At 42.4% G+C, this 25,685-nt stretch overlaps 1 protein-coding gene and 1 pseudogene across 8 annotated transcripts in view; one reads left to right on the top strand and one right to left on the bottom strand.

The window, feature by feature from the left end:
• C1H20orf96 (chromosome 1 C20orf96 homolog) overlaps positions 1-25,685 on the bottom strand; it is a 67,815-nt gene that overhangs the window by 12,915 nt on the left and 29,215 nt on the right. For all 8 annotated transcript variants that reach the window (XM_077112022.1, XM_077112004.1, XM_077111989.1 and 5 more), the window contains 6 exons: positions 16,820-16,978; positions 14,829-14,928; positions 13,832-13,989; positions 13,651-13,752; positions 13,408-13,494; positions 12,603-12,721 (listed from right to left, as the gene is read on the bottom strand). In XM_077112022.1, coding sequence (XP_076968137.1) covers positions 12,603-12,721; positions 13,408-13,494; positions 13,651-13,752; positions 13,832-13,989; positions 14,829-14,928; positions 16,820-16,978 — 725 coding nt within the window. The remainder of the gene's footprint in view (positions 1-12,602; positions 12,722-13,407; positions 13,495-13,650; positions 13,753-13,831; positions 13,990-14,828; positions 14,929-16,819; positions 16,979-25,685) is intronic.
• LOC143683764 (DNA polymerase epsilon subunit 2-like) lies at positions 20,547-22,557 on the top strand (annotated as a pseudogene).

Raw genomic sequence — 25,685 nt, forward strand, 5'->3', positions numbered from 1 at the left:
TATTCAGAAGTCAACATGCCCAGAGATATGACCTACATTCTCTAAAATCAACTTTATCAGAGTAAAAGTGATAATCTAGCCCACACCTGCCTTATCCCTTTCAGTCCTATTTCAGTGTGTTCAGAGCTCAGGTAGGGGTTATAAGTATCTTTCTATCACGACCCCAGAGATCCCAGCACTGCTCTTTAGCTCTCCCTCTGCCCGCCTCCCCACCCCCACACCTTTGCCCAGTGAACTCCTATCTTTCAGATTTTTTTTTTATGTATATACCACAAGTTCATCCACCTGTCTCTTGATGGGCACTTGTATTGTTTCCATCGTTTGGCAATTGTGAATAGTTCCACTATGAATTTCGGCATGTGAATGTCTGAGTGTTACTGCTTTCAGCTCTTCTGGGTATATACTGAGTATTGGTATTGCTGGGTCATAGGGCAACTCAATATTTAGTTTTCTAAGGAACTGTCAAACTGTTTTCCACAGCAGTCGCATCATTGTACATTCCCGCCAACAGTGAATAAGTGTTCCAATATCTCCATATCCTCTCCAACATCTATAGTTTTCTGTTTGTTTAATAGCAGCCATTCTTATAGGTGTGAAGTTCTGTTATTGTGGTCTTGATTTGCATTTCCTTTATAACTAATAAAAACGAGCATTCTAAATGTGCTTTTTAGCCATTTGTATTTGCTTTTCAGAAAAGTGACTATTCATATCCTTTGCCCGGTTTATAACTGGATTGTTTGTTCTTTTGCTGTTGAACAGTACAATTTCCTTATGTACAAAAGATATGAAGCCTTTATCTGATATGTGGTTTCCAAAAATTTTCTCCCTTTGAGTTGGATGCCTCTCCACCTTTTTGACAAAATCTTTTGAGGCACAGAATCTCTTGATCTTGAAGAGTTCCCATTTATCTATTTTTTCTTTCACTGCTTACATCCTTCAGATCTTAGCTCAAATGTTACATCCCCAGGGAACTCTCCCTTGACTGCCCCAGAGTTACTGACTGCCCCACTGTCCTGGCTTATACTCTCCCAGTGCCATGTACCTCTCCTTTAACAGCTCTTATCTCAATTACAACTTTACATCTATTTGTGACTTGTCATCAATGTCTAGTTCCCTCCTTGGCTCTATGATGGGAGGGCCAGGGTTTGCTTTCACTCACATAGTGCCTCATACTTAGTAGCCACTTAATAAATTTGATAGTATTTTTTATAAAAAAGAAGAGGATAATCAAAACTGAGTAGTACTGGCACAAGGACTGACATGTAGATCAATGGAATAGATTTGAAAGTCTAGAAATGAACCCATGTGTCTATGGTAAACGAGTTTTCATCAAGGGTGCCAAAACCATTCAATAGAGAAAGAACAGTCTTCTCAACATGGGTGCTGGGAATCCTGGATATCCACATGCAAAAGAATGAAGTTGGATCCCCACACAAAACTGAACTCAAGATGGGGAGTCAAGATGGTGGCTTAGCAATGTGCGCATTTTAGTTTGTCCTCCAGAACAACTACTAAATAACCAGAAACAGTACAGAACAGCTCCCGGAGCCACGTCAGTGACCAGACACACAGTGTACCCCAGTCTGGGCCAGCTGGACCGGTTACAAGCCTCCCCAAAACCATGAGTTCCCCATGTGGTGGTGGCCGGCGACCGGCGCCCCTCCCCCACAGGCGGCTTCCCAAGGGAAAGGAAAGAGACTCTAAACCTGGTCAAGCCGAGTTCGCTCACTGGGCTCACGGAAAAAGAGGAAAGGGGGAGGAAACAGAGGTTTCAGTGCCTGTGTTTCTACAGAGACTTGGCAGCCTCTGGATTCAGCGGCGGAATTTCTCGGGCTGCAACTGCCCCAGGCATAGGCAGAAACGGGCTGTTTTCAGAGATGTCTCCCACCTGTGCCTTCCCCAGGGGAGGGGTAAAGCCCAACTCAGGTGGAATCCCTCTCTTAAGGAATTCAGAACTCAGGGCTTGGCAATTTGAAGCCATTAAAACCAGCCTACAACCTCACCTCTGTCTTCACCACACCCCCCGCAGGGAGAGTCTTCCAAAATTAAAGGCGCCACAACATCTTTTGCTGGTGGGACCCACAGGCAGACAAGCACCACATACCGGGAAGGATAAGAAAAACAGAGCCCAGAGATTTCACAGGAAAGTCTTTTAACCTGCTGGGTCTCACCCTCAGGGAAAACTGAAGGAGACGCAGGTGACTCCTTCCCCAATAGGAGGCCAGTTTAGTCCGAGAAAACCCGGCTGGAGTCTATATAATACCTACGTAGACCCTCCTAAGAGTGGGGAGGGAAAAGGCACCATAAAAGAAGTGTAAGAAACAAGAAAACAAGAACTGAAAAATTATCCTCTGTTAAACAAAACCTAAGCTAGAGGTCTGGAAAAAGCTGAACTGAAGGTCAAAGAACAGACAGACAACAAATTCATCTACAAAGAAAACCCTAGGTAAGAGAAGTGAAAGCAATCTCCAGAATAAACTAATTAAGGCAATTAAATGTCTAGATGCCAGATAAAATAACAGATCACACCAGGAAAATTGAAGATATGGCCCAGTCAAAGGAACAAACCAATAGTTCAAATGAGATACAAGAGCTGAAACAAATAATTGAGAATGTACGAACAGAAATGGAAAACCTCTTCAAAAACCAAATCAATGAATTGAGGGAGGATATGAAGAAGGCAAGGAACGAACAAAAAGAAGAAATGGAGAGTCTGAAAAAACAAATCACAGAACTTATGGGGATGAAAGGTACAGTAGAAGAGATGAAAAAAACAATGGAAACCTACAATGGTAGATTTCAAGAGACAGAGGTTAGGATTAGTGAACTGGAGGACGGAACATCTGAAATCCAACAAGATAGAGAAACTATAGGGAAAAAAATGGGAAAATATGAGCAGGGACTCAGGGAACTGAATAATAATATGAAGCGCACAAATATACGTGTTGTGGGTGTCCCAGAAGGAGAAGAGAAGGGAAAAGAAGGAGAAAAACTAATGAAAGAAATTATCACTGAAAATTTCCCAACTCTTATGGAAGACCTAAAATTACAGATTCAAGAAGTGCAGCATACCCCAAAGAGAACAGATCCAAATAGACATACTCCAAGACACTTACTAGTCAGAATGTCAGAGGTCAAAGAGAAAGAGAGGATCTTCAAAGCAGCAAGAGAAAAGCAATCCATCACATTCAAGGGAAACCCAATAAGACTATGGTGTAGATTTCTCAGCAGAAACCATGGAGGCAAGAAGACAGTGGGATGATATATTTAAACTACTAAAAGAGAAAAACTGCCAACCAAGAATTATATACTCAGCAAAATCGTCCTTCAAAAATGAGGGAGGGACTTCCGGAGAAGATGGCAGCTTAGTAAGACGCGCGGATCTTAGTTCCTCCTCCAGAACAGCTACTAGGGGAGTAGAAACGATACAGAACAGCTCCCGGAGCCACGACAGAGATCAAAAAGACAGCGTACCCCATCCTGGAACGGCTGACTGGCTGGGAGAACAAGCTCCGGTGAGATCGCCGAGGGGCGCGGGCTTCCCCTGGCCGGGGCGGCGAGCGGTCGGTGTCCCTCCCTTCCTCCTTCCCGGGCCAGCTGGGAGAAGTGGACAGGCGGTCACCTCAAGCCACGGCGGCTGGCAACCCCCCCATGCGCGGCCCCCCGGACCAACTGGGAGAATTGGATCGGAGATCCCCAGGCCACGGAGAACGGTGACCGGGGTCCCTTCCAGACACGTCACTTCCCGGTCCGGCTGGGAATGGTGCACTCTCCCAGGCCGCGGCAGCTGGCGCCCTCCCGCCACACTTGGCGCCCCGGGCCGACTAGAAGATTCGGACGGGCGCTCTCCCGGGCTGCGGCAGCCAGCGACCCTCCCCGCGTTCGGACCCCCGGGCCGGCTGGCACTCCTCCAAGCCACTTCGGCTGGCGAACCTCCTCCACGGCGAGAGTTTTCCAAAGTTAAAGGATGCACAGCACCTTTTACTGGTGGGACCCGCAGACAAACGTGTGCCATGAGCGCCACCTACTGGGCAGGATAAGAAAAACAGAACCCAGAGATTTCACAGAAAAATCTTTCAACCTGTTGGGTCCAACACCCAGGGAAATCTGACTAAATGAACAGACGCCAGCAGAAGATAACGGATCACGCTCAGAAAATTGAACATATGGCCCAGTCAAAGGAACAAACCAATAGTTCAAATGAGATACAGGAGCTGAGACAACTAATGCTGAATATACGAACAGAAATGGAAAACCTCTTCAAAAACGAAATCGATAAATTGAGGGAGGACATGAAGAAGACATGGGCTGAACAAAAAGAAGAAATAGAAGAACTGAAAAAACAAATCACAGAACTTATGGAAGTGAAGGATAAAGTAGAAAAGATGGAAAAAACAATGGATACCTGCAATGATAGATTTAAAGAGACAGAAGATAGAATTAGTGATTTGGAGGATGGAACATCTGAAGTTCAAAAAGAAACAGAAACTATAGGGAAAAGAATGGAAAAATTTGAACAGGGGATCAGGGAACTCAAGGACAATATGAACCACACAAATATACGTGTTGTGGGTGTCCCAGAAGGAGAAGAGAAGGGAAAAGGAGGAGAAAAACTAATGGAAGAAATTATCACTGAAAATTTCCCAACTCTTATGAAAGACCTAAAATTACAGATCCAAGAACTGCAGCGCACCCCAAAGAGAATAGACCCAAATAGACGTTCTCCAAGACACTTACTAGTTAGAATGTCAGAGGTCAAAGAGAAAGAGAGGATCTTGAAAGCAGCAAGAGAAAAACAATCCATCACACACAAGGGAAACCCAATAAGACTATGTGTAGATTTCTCACCAGAAACCATGGAAGCTAGAAGACAGTAGGATGATATATTTAAATTACTAAAAGAGAAAAACTGCCAACCAAGACTCCTATATCCAGCAAAATTGTCCTTCAAAAATGAGGGAGAAATTAAAACATTCTCAGACAAAAAGTCACTGAGAGAATTTGTGACCAAGAGACCAGCTCTGCAAGAAATACTAAAGGGAGCACTAGAGTCAGATACGAAAAGACAGAAGACAGAGATATGGAGAAGAGTGTAGAAAGAAGGAAAATCAGATATGATATATATAATACAAAAGGCAAAATGGTAGAGGAAAATATTATCCAAACAGTAATAACACTAAATGTTAATGGACTGAATTCCCCAATTAAAAGACACAGACTGGCAGAATGGATTAAAAAACAGGATCCTTCTATATGCGGTCTACAGGAAACACATCTTAGACTCAAAGATAAACATAGGTTGAAAGTGAAAGGTTGGGAAAAGATATTTCATGCAAATAACAACCAGAAAAGAGCAGGAGTAGCTATACTAATATTCAACAAATTAGACTTCAAATGTAAAACAGTTAAAAGAGACAAAGAGGAAAATATCTACTAATAAAAGGAACAATTAAACAAGAAGACATAACAATCATAAATATTTATGCACCGAACCAGAATGCCCCAAAATACGTGAGGAATACACTGCAAACACTGAAAAGGGAAATAGACACATATACCATAACAGTTGGAGACTTCAATTCACCACTCTCATCAATGGACAGAACATCTAGACAGAGGATCAATAAAGAAATAGAGAATCTGAATATTACTATAAATAAGCTAGACTTAACAGACATTTATAGGACATTACATCCCACAACAGCAGGATACACCTTTTTCTCAAGTGCTCATGGATCATTCTTAAAGATAGACCATATGCTGGGTCACAAAGCAAGTCTTAACAAATTTAAAAAGATTGAAATCATACACAACACTTTCTCGGATCATAAAGGAATGAAGTTGGAAATCAGTAATAGGCAAAGTGCCAGAAAATTCACAAATACGTGGAGGCTCAACAACACACACTTAAACAACCAGTGGGTCAAGGAAGAAATTACAAGGGAAGTAAATATCTTGAGGCAAATGAAAATGAAAGCACAACATATCAAAACTTATGGGATGCAGCAAAGGCAGTGCTAAGAGAGAAATTTATTGCCCTAAATGCCTATATCAAAAAAGAAGAAAGGGCAAAAATACAGGAATTAACTGTCCACTTGGAAGAACTGGAGAAAGAACAGCAAACTAATCCCAAAGCAAGCAAAAGGAAAGAAATAACAAAGATCAGAGCAGAAATAAATGAAATTGATAATATGAAAACAGTAGAGAAAATCAATAAGACCAGAAGTTGGTTCTATGAGAAAATCAATAAGATTGATGGGCCCTTATCAAGATTGACAAAAAGAAGAAGAGAGAGGATGCAAATAAATAAGATCAGAAATGGAAGAGGAGACATAACCACTGAACCCACAGAAATAAAGGAGGTAATAACAGGATACTATGAACAACTTTATGCCAATAAATACAACAATGTAGATGAAATGGACAACTTCCTAGAAAGGCATGAACAACCAACTTTGACTCAAGAAGAAACAGATGACCTCAACAAACCAATCACAAGTAAAGAAACTGAATCAGTCATTCAAAAGCTTCCCAAAAAGAAAAGTCCAGGACCAGACAGCTTCACATGTGAATTCTGTCAAACATTCCAGAAAGAATTAGTATCAATCCTGCTCAAACTCTTCAAAAAAATTGAAATGGAGGGAAAGCTACATAATTCATTCTATGAAGCCAATATCACCCTCATACCAAAACCAGGCAAAGATATTACAAAAAAAGAAAACTACAGCCCAATCTCTCTAATGAATATAGATGCAAAAATCCTCAACAAAATTCTAGCAAATTGAATCCAGCAACACATTAAAAGAACTATACATCATGACCAAGTAGGATTCATCCCAGGTATGCAAGGATGGTTCAACATAAGAAAATCAATTAATGTAATACACCATATCAACAAATCAAAGCAGAAAAATCACATGATCATCTCAATCGATGCAGAGAAGGCATTTGACAAAATTCAGCATCCTTTCCTGTTGAAAACACTTCAAAGGATAGGAATACAAGGAAATTTCCTTAAAATGAAAAAGGGAATATATGAAAAACCCACAGCTAATATCGTCCTCAATGGGGAAAAACTGAAAACTTTCCCCTAAGATCAGGAACAAGACAAGGATGTCCACTATCACCACTGTTATTCAACATTGTGTTTCAAGTTCTAGCCAGAACAATTACACAAGAAAAAGAAATACAAGGCATCAATATTGGAAAGGAAAAAGTAAAACTATCACTGTTTGCAGATGATATGATACTATATGTGAAAACCCTGAAGAATCCACAGCAAAACTACTAGAGCTAATAAACGAGTACAGCAAAGTGTCAGTTTACAAGATTAACATTCAAAAATCTGTAGTGTTTCTATACACTAGTAATGAACAATCTGAGGGGGAAATTAAGAAACGAATTCGATTTACAATTGCAACTAAAAGAATAAAATACTTAGGAATAAATTTAACTAAAGAGACAAAAGGCCTACACAAAGAAAACTACAAGTCACTGTTAAAAGAAATCACAGAAGACCTAAATAGATGGAAGGGCATACCATCTTCATGGATTGGAAGACTAAATATAGTAAAGATGTCAATTCTACCTAAATTGATTTACAGATTCAACGCACTACCAATCACAATCCCAACAACTTACTTTTCAGAAATAGAGAAACCAATAAGCAAATTTATCTGGAAGGGAAGGGTGCCCCGAATTGCTAAAAGTATCTTGAGGAAAAAAAATGAAGCTGGAGGTCTCACGCTGCCTGACTTTAAGGCATATTATGAAGCCACAGTGGTCAAAACAGCATGATACTGGCATAAAGATAGATATATTGACCAATGGAATCGAATAGAGTGTTCAGATATAGACCCTCTCATCTATGGACTGTTGATCTTTGATAAGACAGTCAAGCCAACTCACCTGGGACAGAACAGTCTCTTCAATAAATGGTGCCTGGAGAACTGGATATCCATATGCAAAAGAATGAAAGAGGACCCGTATCTCACACCCTATACAAAAGTTAATTCAAAATGGATCAAAGATCTAAACAACAGGTCTAAGACCATAAAACAGTTAGAGAAAAATGTAGGGAAATATCTTATAAATCTTATCATTGGAGGTGGTTTTATAAACCTTACACCTAAAGCAAGAGCACCGAAGAAAGAAAGAAAGAAATGGGAACTCCTCAAAATAAAACACTTTTGTGCATCAAAGAACTTCATCAAGAAAGTAAAAAGACAGCCTACACAATGGGAGACAATATTTGGAAACGACATATCAGATAAAGGTCTAGTATCCAGAATTTATAAAGAGATTGTTCAACTCAACAACAAAAAGACAGCCAACCCAATTACAAAATGGGAAAAAGACTTGAACAGACACCTATCAGAAGAGGAAATACAAATGGCCAAAAGGCACATGAAGCATCGATGCTCAACATCCCTGGCCATTAGAGAAATGCAAATCAAAACCACAACGAGATATCATCTCACACCCACCAGAAATGCAAATCAAAACCACAATGAGATATCATCTCACACCCACCAGAATGGCCATTATCAACAAAACAGAAAATGACAAGTGCTGGAGAGGATGCGGAGAAAGAGGCACACTTATTCACTGTTGCTGGGAATGTCAAATGGTGCAACCACTGTGGAAGGCAGTTTGGTGGTTCCTCAAAAAGCTGAATATAGAATTGCCATATGACCCAGCAATACCATTGCTAGGTATCTACTCAGAGGACATAAGGGCAAAGACACAAACGGACATTTGCACACCAATGTTTATAGCAGCATTATTTAATATTGCAAGGAGATGGAAACAGCCAAAATGTCCATCAACAGACGAGTGGTTAAACAGTGGTATATACATACGATGGAATATTATGCAGCTCTAAGACAGAATAAACTTATGAAGTATGTAACAACATGGATGGACCTTGAGAACATTATGCTGAGTGAGACTAGCCAAAAACTAAAGGACAAATACTGTATGGTCTCATTGATATGAACTGACATTAGTGAATAAATTTGGAATATTTTGTTCGTAACAGAGACTATCAGGAGATAGAAATAGGGTAAGATATTGGGTAATTGGAGCTGAAGGGATACAGACTGTACAACAGGACTGGATACAAAAACTCAGAAATGGACAGCACAATACTACCTAACTGTAATACAATTATGTTAAAACACTGAATGAAGCTGCATGTGAGAATGATAGAGGAAGGAGGGCTGAGGACATAAATGAAATCAGAAAGAAAGATAGATGTTCAAGATTGAGATGGTATAATCTAGGAATGCCTAGAGTGTATAATAATAGTGAAATGTACAAGCTACAATTTTAAAAATGTTTTTGCATGAGGAAGAACAAAGGAATGTCATTATTGCGGGGTGCTGAAAATAGATGGTAATTAATATTTTAAAATGTCACCTTCTATATGAGAGACTAAAGCAAAAAATGTTTATTTGTTACAAAATTTATATTTTGACTAGTACATTTCCTAATATAACTTATGTAGATAGTTTGATTGAACGCCATAAGTACTTGGAATCTCAGGTAAGACACGAGATTTTGCTGGTTTGTCCAGAGTGATGCCCCGATGAATCCCAGAGTGATTTGATCAGTGAGTGGAAAAGTATCTGCAAAGCCCCCTTCGGGGAGTGGTGAGAATGGAAAGAAAAACTTCCCCAAGTTGAATTCTTGATATTCTCACAAGCAGTGTGGACAACCAAAGCTATAGGCAGAGCCCCCAGTCTTGGGGTTTGTTCATATGAAACTTAACCCCACAAAGGATAGGTCAAGTCTACTTAAAATTTAGGCCTAAGAGTCACCCCCAAGAGAGCCTCTTTTGTTGCTCAGATGTGGCCCCTCTCTCCAGCCAACACAACGAGCAGTCTCACCACCCTACCCCTCTCTATGTGGGACATGATTCCCAGGGGTGTGGACCTTCCTGGCAACGTGGGACAGAGATCTTGGAATGAACAGAGACTCAGCATCAAGGGATTGAGAAAAACCCTACAATGAGCTGAGACTTAGCATCAAGGGATTGAGAAAACCTTCTCGACCAAAAGGGGGAAGAGGGAAATGAGACAAAGTGTCAATGGCTGAGAGATTCCAAACAGAGTCGAGAGGTTATCCTGGAGGTTACTCTTATGCATCAAGTAGATATCATCTTGTTATTCAAGATGTTATGGAGAGGCTGGAGGGAACTGCCTGAAAATGTAGAGCTGTGTTCCAGTAGCCATGTTTCTTGAGGATGATTGAATAATGATACAGCTGTCATAATGTGACTGTGTGATTGTGAAAACCTTGTGTCTGATGCTCCTTTTATCTACCTTGTCAACAAAGGAGTAGAACATATGGAATAAAAATAATTAATAGGGGGAACAAATGCTAAAATAAATTTAGTTTAAATGCTAGTGATCAATGACAGCAAGGGGTAAGGGGTATGGTATGTATAACTTTTTTTCTCTGTTATCACTATTTCTTTTTCTGTTATCTTTTTATTTCTTTTTCTAAATCAATGCAAATCTTCTAAGAAATGATGAATATGCAACTAAGTGATGATATTGTGAATTACTGATTACGTATGTTGTTTTATTTTGTTTATTTTTTTAATTAATAAATAAATTTTTTAAAAAAAGAAAGCATAGGGGGCGGGCCGCGGTGGCTTAGCGGGCAAAGTGCTTGCCTGCTATGCCGGAGGACCTCGGTTCGATTCCCGGCCCCAGCCCATGTAACAAAAACGGAGAAACAGAATACAATAAAACAAGAAAATGTTTAAAGATGTTTCCCTTTCTTCCTTCCTTCTATCCTTCCTTCCTTCTCTCTGTCTTTCCTTTAACAAAAAAAAAAAAAAAAAAAAAAAAAAAAGAAAGCATAGGGGTAAATCTTCCTGCACCAAATTTGCCAAAATTCAATATAATACCAAAAGCACAAGCAAGAAAAGAAAAAAATAAATAAATTAGACTTCACTGAGATTGAAAACCAAAAGACACTATCAAGAGAGTGAAAAGACAATGCACACAATGAGAGAAAACATTTGGAAATCATATATCTGATAAGGGATTCATATCAAGAATATATAAATAACTCATAAAACTTAATCATAAAAACACAAATAACTCAATTTAAAAATGGCCAAAGAATTTTAAAAGACATTTCTCCAAAGAAGATATAAAAATGGCCAAAAAAAAGACGAAACAATGCTCATCATCATTAGTCATTAAGGAAATGCAAATCAAAACCACAATGAAATACCACCTCACACCCAATAGGATGGATATAATCAAAAAGTCAGATAATAACAAGTGTTGGTGAAGATGTGGAGAAATCAGAATCTTCAGACATTGCTGGTGAGAATGTAAAATGGGGCCACTACTTTGAAAATCAGCCTGGCAGTTCTTCAAATGGTTAAACACAGAATCACCACATAACCCAGCAATTCCACTCTTAGGGGTGTACTCAAAGAAATGAAAACACATGTCCATTTAATGCATGTACACCAATATTCACAAAAGCATTATGCATAATAGCCAAAAGGTGGAAACAAATCACATTTCTATCAATTGATAAATGGATAAACAAAATGTAGTTTATCCATACAGAATATTATTTGGCCATTAAAAGGATACTGATACGTGCTACAGAAGGGATGTACCTTGAAAACATTATGGTCAGTGAAAGAAGCAAGTCACAGAAGACCACATTATATGATTCCATTTATATGAAATGTCCAGAATAGACAAATGCATAGACACAGAAAGTGGATTCACTGTTGCTTAGGGCTGGGGTACTGGGCGTGGGAGAAGGAAAGGGGAGTGATAACTAAAGAGTATGGAGTTTCTTTTTAAGGCGCTAACAATCTTATAAAGTAAAGTGCAGTAAAGGTTGCCCAACTCTGTGAATCTACTAAAAAAACCATTGACTTGTACACTTTAAATGGGTGAAGGGTACAATATATGAATTATGTCTCAACAAAGCTGCTTTAAAAAAAAAAGGAGAATGAATAAAAAAGGAAGTAAGGGAAGAGGAGGAAGGAGAAAGAGTAGAGAAAGAGATGAAGATGAACAAAAATATTTAATTCACAAATGCCAGGATCTGCCACAAATGGAGGGCACTGTCCCAGAGAGTTGTGGTGCTATCACAGAGCAGTATGACCTAGTGGGATCTCCACGCCAGCTACACAGGCCTAATCCAAGGGAGGGAAGGCAAACGACTAGTCTGAGAAGGAAATGAGTCCTCCATCAGGCCCAGAAGCCTGCCAACCAGAGCCCTGCAGTGAGTCTTCTCAGCCATTCTTCCCCAGAGCCAACTGCCTAATCAACTCTATCTTCCCCAACAACCCAGGGGCTTAGGGATGCACCTGCTTTAGTTGAAACATGGAACCTGGGAACTGGAAGGGTCCTTTGAGGTTACCTATCCCAGCCTGCTTGTATGTAGACGGAAAACTGAGGCTCAGAAATGGGAAAGGACTTATTTATGGTCAATGGCAGAGTGAAGGCAAAAACCCAGGTCTGCCTTCTACAGCAGGCTGCCTCCCCTAAGAACAAGGGCTCTACGAGCCCAGAGCATGGTTAGTCTAAGAGACAGCTGCAAAAAGGAGCACATACTTGGGTCTCTGAAGCAGTACATCCTGAAATATGATCTCTCGGGGTTTCTGGAGCTGGGCTTGGAGCTCTTCCACCTCGGCCTTTAATGTGGGCATTTCCTTCTGAAACTGGTCAATAAACTAAAGGGAGAGACACAGCAGGAGAGAACTGAGACGCCAAATGTCCCACAAGGGAGAAAGACATAAAATGGACTAGGATTAAAGACATCTGGGGAAATGTCATGGGTTTAGTCAGTAGGCCAGCCTGGACTTGAGTGAGGAGCCTCCCCAGGCAGGGCAGGACTGTCTCACGACTTAGCAACAAGGTTGGATGGTGCCGATAAAGGTGAGGAGATGGTGGAGAATGGTGAGTGTTGCAGGGGGATGGCACTGATTGATAATGAGAATCGGTGGGGGCTGGTGGAGAGGGTGAAGGTCCCTCACACTGATAAATGATAAAGATGATGAAAATTTAATGGGAAAGAGAGGTAATGGTAATGTCCATTAACAATGATAATGAACAATGAATTAAGGGGTGAAGATGGGGGAGGGGCGGTTAATGATGGTGGAGTGGGTGATGCCTGAGGCGTTGTTAATGGGTCATGGGCGATGATGCTGGTTAATGAAACCAGGCTCGGCCAGTGTTAAGCCCCTTCCCAGATAAATGACGAGTGTCAGTAATGGTACCGGCAAAGAGGAAAGCCTACACCAGAACTGGACACTTCTGAGCAAGCGCCATCTCAGGACAAACCTGCCTCCCGCAGGTCCGGGGACCACCCACCTGCCTGCTGCCTCATAGAGGGGCCATCACCTTCTCGCCTACTCACTGCTCTGAACTTATCCATGCATTTCTCCAGGTCCTGGTTATCCCGAATCTTCTGCAGAAGGGCCTCCTCATGGGGTTGCTGGGCTTTCTGAGGAGGAAAGAGCGGTCTGGCCCTAAGTGCCTCTTCCTGGGCAGCAGTGCATGGTGAAGACTGATGGGGTGTGGGGCATAGGGGTAGGGGACAGAGAAGAGAGTGGGGCTGGGAATGGGCCCACATACCCACCGGAGCGGCCTGGCTACTCACCACGACCAGAGACTTCAGAAGGTTTATTTTCTTCCTCTGAATCTTGTTGGTCAAAGACGCCAGGACCATTTTGCGCATCTCGTCAAGGTCATCCAACTCATCCTGGGGATCGGCAGGAGAGCACTGTTCACCAGCCCGGCCTCTGCATGGGCCAGGGGGGCAGGGGCAGAGGCTTACTGACCTGCTGGCTGTCTTTCATCTGCTGCAGTTGGCGTGCAAGGTTAGCAATCTGGACCGACCTGACAGGATACTCATGGTCCATGTACGTGCTCAGGAAGTTCACTTCTTCGCGGATCTTCATGATCTTGGCATTCAACTGCTCCACCTGCTGCTTCAGGTCTGGGGAGGGGGTAGGGAGGTCATGAGGGACAGGAGGCAGGACCCTCCCTCTAGGACCCCTCCCAGAAGGCCTCAGAGACCAGGCTCTCCTTGGTCAATGGATTGGTGTCTGGTTGAGGCAAACTCACACAAGACTGGAAAGTGGTGAAAAGTTAAGCCCCTAGAGGGTCCTTCAACCCTGGGCAGTACTGAGAAGGTAACAGAAACTGGGTGCCAGATCCCTAGACTAGTCCCAGCTCTGCCTGACTTGCTGCATGACCCTCGCCAAGACTCCTTCCTCTCCAGATCTGTTTCCTCACACTAGATGGGCAACCCTGGCTCCCAGACGCAGCCATGGCAGGGTTAAGACAAAATCTAATCTGTACCCCTCCCTGGAGGGGATCACCAAGGTCAGAGGCTGCCTAAGATGCTGCCCCCAACACACACACTCTGCTCAGGGGGAAGAGAACACAAGGCCTGGAGGGAGGGAAGCCAACATGCTTGGGTTCTGGCCCAGCCACTGACTCCCAGAGGGGTCCTGGCAGGAAATATAGCCAGGTCAGGATTGTATTCTGGCTCCTAGCTGTGTAACACAGGGCAGGCTACTTAGTCTCCCTTAGCCTCAGCTTCCTCCTCTGTAAAATGGGAGGACAGCCCCTGCCTTGCAGGTTGCTGTATGGACTCAGTGAGAGTATACCCATAAAAAAAAGCAGACACGGAAAAGCACTCAGTGCTAAGTAACCTATAGCTCTGCATTTTAGCAATTCATTCTGAAGAACTGCTGCAAGGTGAATGCCCTGCAGCTGACATCCTGGAAGGGCCAAGGGTGAGGGTCAGGAGTCCACCCTAGAGACTCTTACTGCTTATCTTATTTTCTTCTTTCTCCTCCCACTCCTGAAGTTCACGGGTCAAGTCCTGCAGCCTCTTCTTGTTCAAGTTCTCCAAGATGTCAATGACGGTCTGCAGGAGTGGTGGGGTTAGCTCCCTCCAGCCTCTGCCAGCACTGCAAAGATGTGGGCTCTCGGGGAGGGGGCGGCGCAGCCTGCCATGGCCACTCAGTACCTCCTCAGAGGTCCCTCTCCCAGGCAAGGCAGCCAGACCACAGGCTGGAGAACAGTCACCTACTCCCACCTCCATACCTTGCCCTCTCCTACTACTCGACCTGAGTTGGTCACACAAGCTGAACCCAGGCATCGGTTCCTACTCCCCTCTCTCATCTGAAATGTCACCAAGTCACACAGGTTTTAACCCAAATAGCACTCATACTCAGGTCCTTTTCTCCATCTCTACTGCCGCCATCTTATGCAAGTCCTCTTAGTCTCCCACCTGAAACATTACAAACACCTACTTCTAACTGGTCCTCCTTTCACCTGTTCTTCACACAGTAGTCAGAATGTTCTTTCTTTAAGGAAAACAGCTGGCTATGTCCCTCTCCTATTTCAAACCCTCCAGTGGCTCCCCACTGCTCTGCAGATAAAGTACAAACTCATTACCTTGGCTAGGTAAGCCCGCCTTGATCTGGCCTGTCCTAACCTCATCTCTCTCCAATCCCGCCTTCATCCAGCCACTCTAAATCTGTGGCTGTTTGAACTAGCTGTGCTCCCTCTTACCCCAAGCTTTCTGCAGTTTCCTCTGCCTGGAACACTCTCCCCCTCTCTACCTGTGAACAGCCACTCCGCCAGGTTTCTGCCCAAGATTCTCTTTCTCTGGAAGACTTCCTGGCCCTGCCCTTAGAGCTCCAGCCTCGCCCCCCATGAAAGCCCTAACTGTCTGTGACCCCACTGAAATGTGGGCTCCATGTGGACAACGAGGGTGCCGTGCTGATCACTGTTTCCCAAGGACCTGGCCCGATGGAAGAACTCAGAACGAACAAAGAAGGGATAACTAGGCCCATGGGGGGAAATCAGAACAACTTTGTCTAGGTTTGAAAAATGCTCTAATAACTTTCCTTGGGCTGAATAACTATATATCTCCTCCGCCTTGGGCCCCCTAAGAAGTCTGGATTTCCCTTCATCTCACAGACTCCAGTGCACTCAATCCCTCACTCTCTGAGAAGACTGTGCAGTCAGAGGCGCTTACTTCTCCAAATTGAACCCTATTCTCTGACTCTTCTCCAGCCCCATCTCCGAGGTCCCCTGTGAACTCTCAGCTCTCTCACCTCTGCTAGAAGATGAGCGCCTCTGCTAGAGGATGCTCACCAGGTCCTCCAGGGTCAGCCTCATTCACAGACCACAGGTGCCACCGTGGGATGAGGGCAGTAACAAATAGCACAATGGGAAAAGACCAGAACCTGGCAGCCACACGGTCTGGGTTCAAATCCCAGCTCTGGCACTTGCTAGTTGGATGACACTTAAGCAAGTCACTCAGCCTGTGTTTCCATTTCTTCACATGTAAAATAATGATGATAGCATCCACCCCATAGGGTTGCTGTAAGGATTATATGGATATATATAAATCACTTAGTTTTACACAGCATACAATGTAAGATGGTGGTGGTGGCGCTGGTAGCAGCTTTCCCTGGCACACCTACCTATGCCAGCTACACCCACCTATGGAGTAGGTGCTATTGTGCCACATGTTACAGGAAGCAAGCTCAGAGAGGCTACCTTAACTCACTCAACGTCTCCCAGATAGCAGGAGTTGGCATTGGCTGGGCCTCTGCCTCGCTGGGATTCCAAAGCCCAGGAGTGTGAGGTGAAGGGTGGAGGGCATGCATTTTCCTGGCAGAGGAAGCAGCATGTGCATGACCCCTGAGAGGGCGGGAGAGGGCGCCCGAGCGTCCGGGAGGGCATGTGGGAGCGGTGCGCACGCAGGCTGCCCAGAGGGCAGAGGCGGGGCTGCGTGGTCTCACCCCGAGGATGCTCTGCTCCTGCAGCATCTGCCGTACTTTCAGGGCTGTGCTGTCCTCCATATCCTTGATGGTCTTGACCAGGTCCTGGTTGAGCTTAGTAAGCAAGTCCTCATGTCTGCGGAGCTCCTGGAGTGTTGTTCGCCGGTGCCTGAGCATCGTCTGTGGGCGAAGGGGAAGGAGGCGGCGCTGCACCCGGGTGTAGCGGGCCCGGCGGGAGCCAGTTTATTCCAGCCGGACGCCCGCCCCCTTGTGGCCACGACTGGTAAATGCGGTTCCCCATTGTCTGCACCTTGAAATCAGGGCGCTCGGTTACTATTTCAATCATTCTAAATGCACATTTTTCCATAATTTTACATCTCTTAGTTTTAACATTGTACAACTGCATCACAGTCTAATTGGCAAATATTTTATTTATTAGTGGGTAAATAAAAGAAAGGTGCACTTATCAACAGCTCCTCATAACCAATGAAATATAATCACAATAATAATATAAAATGTCCCAGGGAGGTAAGAAAGTGGCAGAGGTGGCAGGCCTTGTCTGGAGGAGAAATAGGGGGAAAGAGTAAATATCAGCCACCATTTCCTGTCAGGCAGCTGAGCGAAGTAACTTAAGACAACACCCCCTGGACCCAGTGAGGGTCTGAGGGGTTAAATGACTTGCATGCAGTTACGCCCAACAGCTCCATAAAATTTACAACAAAATTAACTAGTGTTGAGGGCCTATTATGTGCCAGGCACTGTGCCTCGTTCAGTCCGTGACATCAGTTCATCCTTCAGCAGCCCTGGCTTTATTAGCCCTATCTTACTGATAAATGGAGGCACAGAGAGATTAAGTGACTTACCCAAAGTCATATAGCCAGGTTCTGGAATTGGAAAGCCAGACTCCTGACTCCCAATATCTGTCTTTCCACTACACTAAGGCAAGGAATTCAAGGGGCTTAAAACTGCAGGGCCTGGCTGAACCACTTAGTGATAGAGGGTTGGACGCCAGGCCTAGACGCACCTTGATTCAAATTCCAGCTCTGCCACTTACCATCTAAGGGAACTTGGGCAACTTAACCTCCCAGAGCTCCATTATACTTATTTTAAAGGTCAGTAAACCAGCACCTGCCTCAGAGAGCTGCTGTAAAAATTACCTGAGGTTACATTCATGATCAAACCACCCACAGCAATGCCTAGCACACTCAGGGTGGAAGCTCAGTGAATACTAGTGACCACTACTCTCTCTGGCTATAACCCTCCATCCCACCATACCTATTAGCTCTCTTCTTTATTCCTTCTGTTCTTGCTTCATTTCTCTGTCCTTTGTCAGTAACTATGGCTTCTTAACCCTTGGCTCCTTTATTCCTCTAATAACAATAACAATAATGGCATAAATGTAGTGAATGTCCATGTGCCTTACACCGTGCTAAGCACTTCTCATGCATTACCTCACTGCACTCGTACAGAAACCTTAGGAGCTGACACTTTCATTAGCCCCATTTTACAGAAGCAGAAACTGGTTTGGAGAGGTTCCATGACTTACCCAAGGTCACATATAACAGGAAAATGACAGAACTGTTGTCATCACAGTCTGGGCTCCTAGCAACTCCATCACCTTGCTTCCACACCTCCAGACCAGATTATCTCAAAATATGGCCCAGAGAGGCAAGACGCATTTTGTGAAAAATGCCAGTCTCCAGGTCCCAGGCCCACTAAGCCAGCATCGCTGGGGCTAGTACTAAGAATCTGTATTGTTAACACAAACCCCAATCCCAGGTGATTCTGATAACCAGCAGCAGTTAATGACCTCTTGTACAGAAATAGGTCTTCCCTGACCACCAGATCTAATAGAAAAATCATGCTTTGTTTCCTTCCTGACCTTACCCCAATTTATAAGTGTCTCCCTCTCTTCCAATTTATTTTTCTCCTAGACTTATCACCATATAGCATAACAGAAATTTTTCTTATTTTCTTGTTTCTTGACTGTCTCCCCCCACTAGAATGTCCCAGCCAGGAGGTCAGGCACTTTGTTTTGTCCCAGCTGTATCCCCAGCATGTAGGTAACATCTGAGCTCGATAAATATGGGTTGAAGAAATGAACAATTGTTTGGGGGGAAGGTAATTTATTACGGGTCTTCCCAACTAAGATGTAAGCCCCATAACCACATGAACACTGAGTGTCTTGTTCATGACTATATTCCTACTATGTGCCTGGAATTCGACAGGGTTCCTGATACATAGCAGGTGCTCTCTCAGGAGTGGTAAATTGAATGGGCAATCATCCTGATGCTGAAGGGTAAGAGTCAGGATCCTACTCAATTTCCAAGAACACACCAATGGGGTAGTTTCTCCTCCTTTCCCTCACTCCACACAGTCCATTCTCCCCATAGCAGCAGCCACTCTTGTGAAAACCTATGTCATAGCATGTTCCTTTGTTGTGTACAAAATCCTCCAGAGTCTTCCAGTCTTAGCATAAAAACCCGAAACCTAACCATGGACTACAGGGCCACAGACAAGCCGCTTCCCTCACCCTTCCACAGCCCACCATCTTTCCTCCTCACTACCTGCTCCAGACACACCAGCCCCAGGGCCTTTGCACTGGTGGTTCCCTCTGCCTGGAAGGTTCCTCCCTCAGATGTCCACATGGCTGCTTCCTCACTGCATCAGGACTTGGCTCACATATCACCACGTTGTCTAAAACACTCTCTCCCAGTCCCTCCTCCGTACCTCTCTAGCCACTTAGCCCTACGTTTCTTCATATCTTTTTGTCACCACCACACATGGTATATATGTATTTGCCCTAATTTGTTGTCTGTCTCCCCCTATGGAATCTGAGCTACCTGAGGTCAAAGCTACATCACTGATGAATTCTAACACTCAGAACAGGGCCTAGTGCTCAATAAATATATGCCAGCTAAATAAACGAATGAGCACTATTAGGAATCAGGTAGGAGAACACAACTTGGAGCCAAATTGTCCAATTGGTTTGATACATGTTCTGTATCAAACAAAAACACAACCACGCTTCTAAAGCCGGGGGCGATATAATAACAGAAATATGAGTTCCTCCGTTAAGAATGCTGGGCAACGTTTAACGATTTTGCCCGAAAAAGTGAAGATTAAAGGAAAAAAGAAAAAGGTTTCAAAGCAAATGAATTTTCTCGATTTCTTTATGTAGCAGTCATTGTTCACTGAGCTAATAAAAAATTACCTAAAGAACTTAAGAATTCTTCTACAGCATCTTGTAATATTTACAGTATTTAGCAGCTTACTTATTGCTGTGGATACAAAAGAACTCTTGTCTTGAAGTCATTTCAAAAACTTTGAAACATTCATATAATTAGAGAAGCCATGAAACAACAGACGGCAAGAAAATTAATGATCTAAAATGACATCAGCTGGAGAAGGACTGTGGGAAAATGGTGGGGTAGGAAGCCTCAGGAATCAGTTCCTCCACCAAAATAACTATTAAACCGGAAGGAGTCATCTGAATCATCTATTTTGAAACTCTGGAGTTTAGTGAAACACTGTGCAGCATCCTAGGAAAAACTGGATAACGAGGTTGGTAAATTGTGGTAAATGTTGGTGAATTTCACCCTCCATGCAGCAGCCACCATCCCCGTCCCCCAACGGCGTGACAAGCGGCAGTGGAGACTGCAGTCTGGGACCCTGGTGCAGTCCAGCATGTCAGCATGGACTGTAAGGCTGTCGCCTCCAAAGTCTAGGCGGGGGCCAAAACAAGAACATGGCGCCAGAGCAAGTGCACAGCCAAGCACTCTCCGCTTTCCAGCTGCATGGCTTGTTGCTCCCAAGTGAAGCCATTAAGTGTCTCACAGATGCTCTTCAATCTATCAATGAACTAGAGCTGGTAGGTGCACTGAAAAAGATCATCGATGCTGCTGAGAAACAACCTTTGTCATCAAACATGACTGAACGATCTGTAGTGGAAGTAGCAGTCCAGGAATGCAGTCAGTCAGTAGATGAAACTATAGGACAGATTTCCAATATCATAGGAGCATTTGATATTCCATGCTTTGTGTACAGTTCAAAAAGAAAAAAAAAATTCTTCCTTTATTAGTGACCAACCACATTGCACCAAATTTATTTGGAACAACAAGAGATAAAACAGAGCTGTTTTGTGACTGATATATCATTTTGCACCAGCAGACCCACAGGCGTGAATTATTCACTCCTCCAGTGATAGGCTCTCACCCTGATGAACCTGGAAGCAAATTCCAGCTTAAAACAGTATTTGGTATACAAACAAAATTGGAGATGTGATCGTTCTTGGAATGATAACCAGTTAAAAGAGGAAAAAATTTTTTCTGAAAGATCCTAGTAGAACAGTACAACTGGATCTTAGCAAAGCTCAGTTCCATAGTGGTTTATATACAGAGACATGCTTTGTCTTAGCAGAAGGTTGGTTTGAAGATCAAGTGTTTCATGTCGATGCCTTTGGGGTTTGCACCCCCTGAACCCTCTAGTACTACTAGGGCATGCTATGGAAATATTAATTTCGGCAGAGGGCCTTCTGAAACATCTGTGAAGACTTCTGCAAAAAGTCTGCAAAACTGAAACAACTAGAAGAGGAGAACAAAGATGCAATGTTTGTGTTTATATCTGATATTTCGTTGGACCAAGCACAAGTATTGGGAAAAGTTCACACAATGTTTTCTGGTTATTCACTAGCACCTCCCACCTGCTTTATCCTGTGTGGTAATTTTTCATCTGTACCATATGGAAAAAAAATCAAGTCCTATCTTTGAAAGATTCCCCAAAAACTTTGGCAGATTTGTGAATACCCAAATATTCACTGTCATGGTCAGGTTCATGTGTCAACTTGGCCAAGTCGTGGTTGGGCAAGTGCTGTCCTGTCGCGATAAGGACATTTCATAGAATTAAATCATGATCATGTCAGCTGCATCCACAGCTGATTCCATTTGTAATCAGCCAAAGGGGAGTGTCTTGTGCACTGAGTGATGCTTAATCTAATCACTGAAAACCTTATAAGGAGGATTCAGAAGAGACAGGCTCTCTTCCTGTTTTGGCCGGCGAGCCTCTCCTGTGGAGTTCGTCCAGACCCTCCATCGGAATCATGGGTTTCACAGCCTGCCCTGCGGATTTTGGACTCTGCGTTTCCACGGTCACATGAGACACTTTTATAAATTTTATATTTGCAAGTGCTCCCTCTTTATTCCATTTCTCTAGAGAACCCTAACTAATACACTCACCAAAGTAGGTGTTTTGTGTCTGTCCCTGGACCAGAGGATCCTGGCTTTGGTTCCATCCTGCCAAGGCCCCCACTTACTGAGAGTATCACTAATGAATTCAGACAAAGAATACCATTTTAAGTTTTTACTACTAATTCCTACAGAATTCAATATTGAACATAAGAAACTATTGTTTTTCATGAAGACTTAGTGAGTAAAATGTGCAGAAATTGAGTCCATTCTCCTAGTAGCAATTTGGATATTCCTAATCATTTCATAAAGGCCATCTTATCCCAAGGACATGTGACTCCTCCACCCCTTCATGTAGTGTATTGGGCATATGACTGTGCTTTGACCACATCTGACCAGGAATACGTGGTCAAGACAAATCTACTTGTCACTGCAGACAAATACGATCCTTTCACTACGACCAGTACCAAATGCCTCTGCATAAACCCTGGTTCTTTTCCAAGAAGTGGACTTTCATTCCAAGTTTTTTATCCTTCTAATAAGACAGTAAAAGACAGCAAGCTTCAAGGCTTTTGAGATTCTTAATGACCATGTGAAGAAATAAAATTCATCAGTTTTCTGCTTAATTATGGATTTCATGTCATTTTAATATCAGGTTACAATAAAATTATGTAGACATTAATTTAAAATATCTAGGCCTGGCGGGGGGGGGGGGTTGGATCAGCTACTTCAGATTGCTGGGGGGCAGGTCCTGAGGGCAGCGACTGTTCCAAACCCCCTCAGGCAAAAGCATCAGAGGAGTCTTAAAATGACGGTATCTATCTTGACTATTACTCTTTTCTCTTTCCATTCCCCATTTGGGAGCAAAAATAGTTTGGAAATTGATAAATTGGCAGCTCCAACCCTCAACAACAATAAAAAGAAAAAACTAGCAATCCCAGGGGAGTAGGAGAACTAGATCTCTAGAGTTATAACAATATAACTCAGAATAGGACTCAGAATGTCCATTTCTCAACAAAAAAATTACAGAACACACAAAGAAACAGGAAATATGGTCCATTCATAGCAAAAAAAGAATCTGTCAGGAACTATCCCTGAGGAAGCTCATACATTGGAACTATTAATCAAAAAATTTAAATCAACTGTCTCAAACATGTTCAGTGAGCTAAAGGAATCTATTTAAAAAGAAGTAAAGGAAATTAGGAACACATGTCTAAACAAAATAGATAGAAATTAACAGGACTGGATACAAAAACTCAGAAATGGACAGCACAATACTACCTAACTGTAATATAATTATGTTAAAACACTGAATGAAGCTGCATGTGAGAATGATAGAGGGAGGAGGGCTGGGGACATAAATGAAATCAGAAAGAAAGATAGATGTTAAAGATTGAGATGGTATAATCTAGGAATGCCTAAAGTGTACAATAATAGTGAAATGTACAATGTACAAATTTTAAAAATGTTTTTGCATGAGGAAGAACAAAGGAATGTCATTATTGCAGGGTGCTGAAAATAGATGGTAATTAATATTTTAAAATGTCACCTTATGTGTGAAACTAAAGCAAAAAATGTTTATTTGTTACAAAATTTATATTTTGTACTAGAGCATTTCCTAATATAACTTATATAGATAGTTTGATTGAACGTCATAAGTACTTGGAATCTCAGGTAGGACATGAGATTTTGTTGGTTTGTCCAGAGTGATGCCCCGATGGAATCCCAGAGTGATTTGATCAGTGAGTGGAAAAGTATTTGCAAAGCCCTCTTCAGGGAATGGTGAGAGCAGGAAGAAATTCAACCTCCCCAAGTCGAATTCTTGATATTCTCACAAGCAGTGTGGACAACCAAAGCTACAGGCTGAGCCCCAGTCGTGGGGTTTGTTCTTATGAAACTTAACCCCACAAAGGATAGGTCAAGTCTACTTAAAATTTAGGCCTAAAAGAGTAAAATGAGACAAAGTGTCAATGGCTGAGAGATTCCAAACAGTGTCGAGAGGTTATCCTGGAGGTTATTCTTACACATTAAGTAGGTTATCACCTTGTTATTCAAGATGTAGTGGACAGGCTGGAGGGAATTGCCTGAAAATGTAGAGCTGTGTTCCAGTAGCCATGTTTCTTGATGATGATTGAACAATGATATAGCTTTCACAATGAGACTCTGTGAATGTGAAAACCTTATGTCCGATGCTCCTTTTAGCTACTATATTAACAGGAGAGTAGAACATATGGAATAAAAATAAATAATAGGGGGAACAAATGTTAAAACAAATTCAGTTTGCAATAGTGGTAAATGAAAACGAGGGGTAAGGGGTATAGTACGTATAGTTTTTTTTTTCTATATTATCATTTTCTTTTTCTGTTGTCTTTTTATTTCTTTTTCTAAATCGATGCAAATGTACTAAGAAATGATGAATATGCAACTATGTGATGATATTAAGAATTACTGATTGTATATGTAGAATGGAATGATATTTAAGTGTTTTGTTTGTTAATTTTTTTAATTAATAAAAAAAGTTAAAAAAAAAAGACATTAATGGGGCAAGTAAAAATTGGACTATAGACTGTAAAAAAAAAAAGAGCCCTACAATGCTACAATTTAATAACATCCTATTAAATAATGATCATCTTTGTTTCCTGTTCTCTTTCCAAAGGAAAGTTATACTAAGTAAGATATTAAATAAAACAAAAATTGCAAAAAAAAAAAAAAATTTAGGCCTAAGAGTCACCCCCAAGAGAGCCTCTTTTGTCACTCACATGTGGCCTCTCCCTCCAGCCAACAAGACAAGCAGTCTCGCCACCCTCCCCCTGTCTACGTGGGACATGACTCCCAGGGGTGTGGACCTTCCTGGCAATGTGGGACAGAGATCCTGGAATGAGCTGAGACTCAGCATCAAGGGACTGAGAAAAACCCTAGAATGAGCTGAGAATTAACATCAAGGGATTGAGAGAAACTTCTCTACCAAAAGGGGGAAGAGTGAAATGAGACTATGTGTCAATGGCTGAGAGATTCCAAACAGAGTCGAGAGGTTATCCTGGAGGTTATTCTTACACATTAACTAGATATCACCTTGTTGTTCAAGATGTAGTGGAGAGGCTGGAGGGAACTGCCTGAAAATGTAGAGCTGTGTTCCTGTAGCCATGTTTCTTGATGATGATTGAACAATGATATAGCTTTCACAATGTGTCTCTGTGAATGTGAAAACCTTGTGTCTGAGGCTCCTTTTATCTACCATATCAACAAAAGTGTAGAACAGATGGAATAAAAATAAATAATAGGGGGAAAAAAACGTCAAAATAAATTTAGTTTGAAATGCTAGTGGTAAATGAAAGCGAGGGGTAAAGGGTATGGTATGTATAGTCTTTTTTTCCTCTATTATCGTTTTATTTCTTTTTGTGTTGTCTTTTTATTTCTTTTTCTAAATCGATGCAAATGTTCTAAGAAATGATGAATATGCAACTATGTGATGATATTAAGAATTACTGATTATATATGTAGAATGGAATGATATCTTATTGTTTTGTTTGTTGTTAATTTCTTTTAATTAATAAAAAAAATTTTTTTAAAAAAGGACCCAAACAGAAATTTGGGGGGCTGCAAATTACTCTAACTGGAATGAAATTACTCATTAGACAGCAGATTTGAACAGGCAGAAGAAAGGATTAGTGAGCTTGAAGACCAGATGATTGAAATTATCCAGT

The sequence above is a fragment of the Tamandua tetradactyla genome, chromosome 1 (genome assembly GCF_023851605.1).
Source record: "Tamandua tetradactyla isolate mTamTet1 chromosome 1, mTamTet1.pri, whole genome shotgun sequence".
In the NCBI taxonomy this organism is placed as follows: domain Eukaryota; kingdom Metazoa; phylum Chordata; class Mammalia; order Pilosa; family Myrmecophagidae; genus Tamandua; species Tamandua tetradactyla.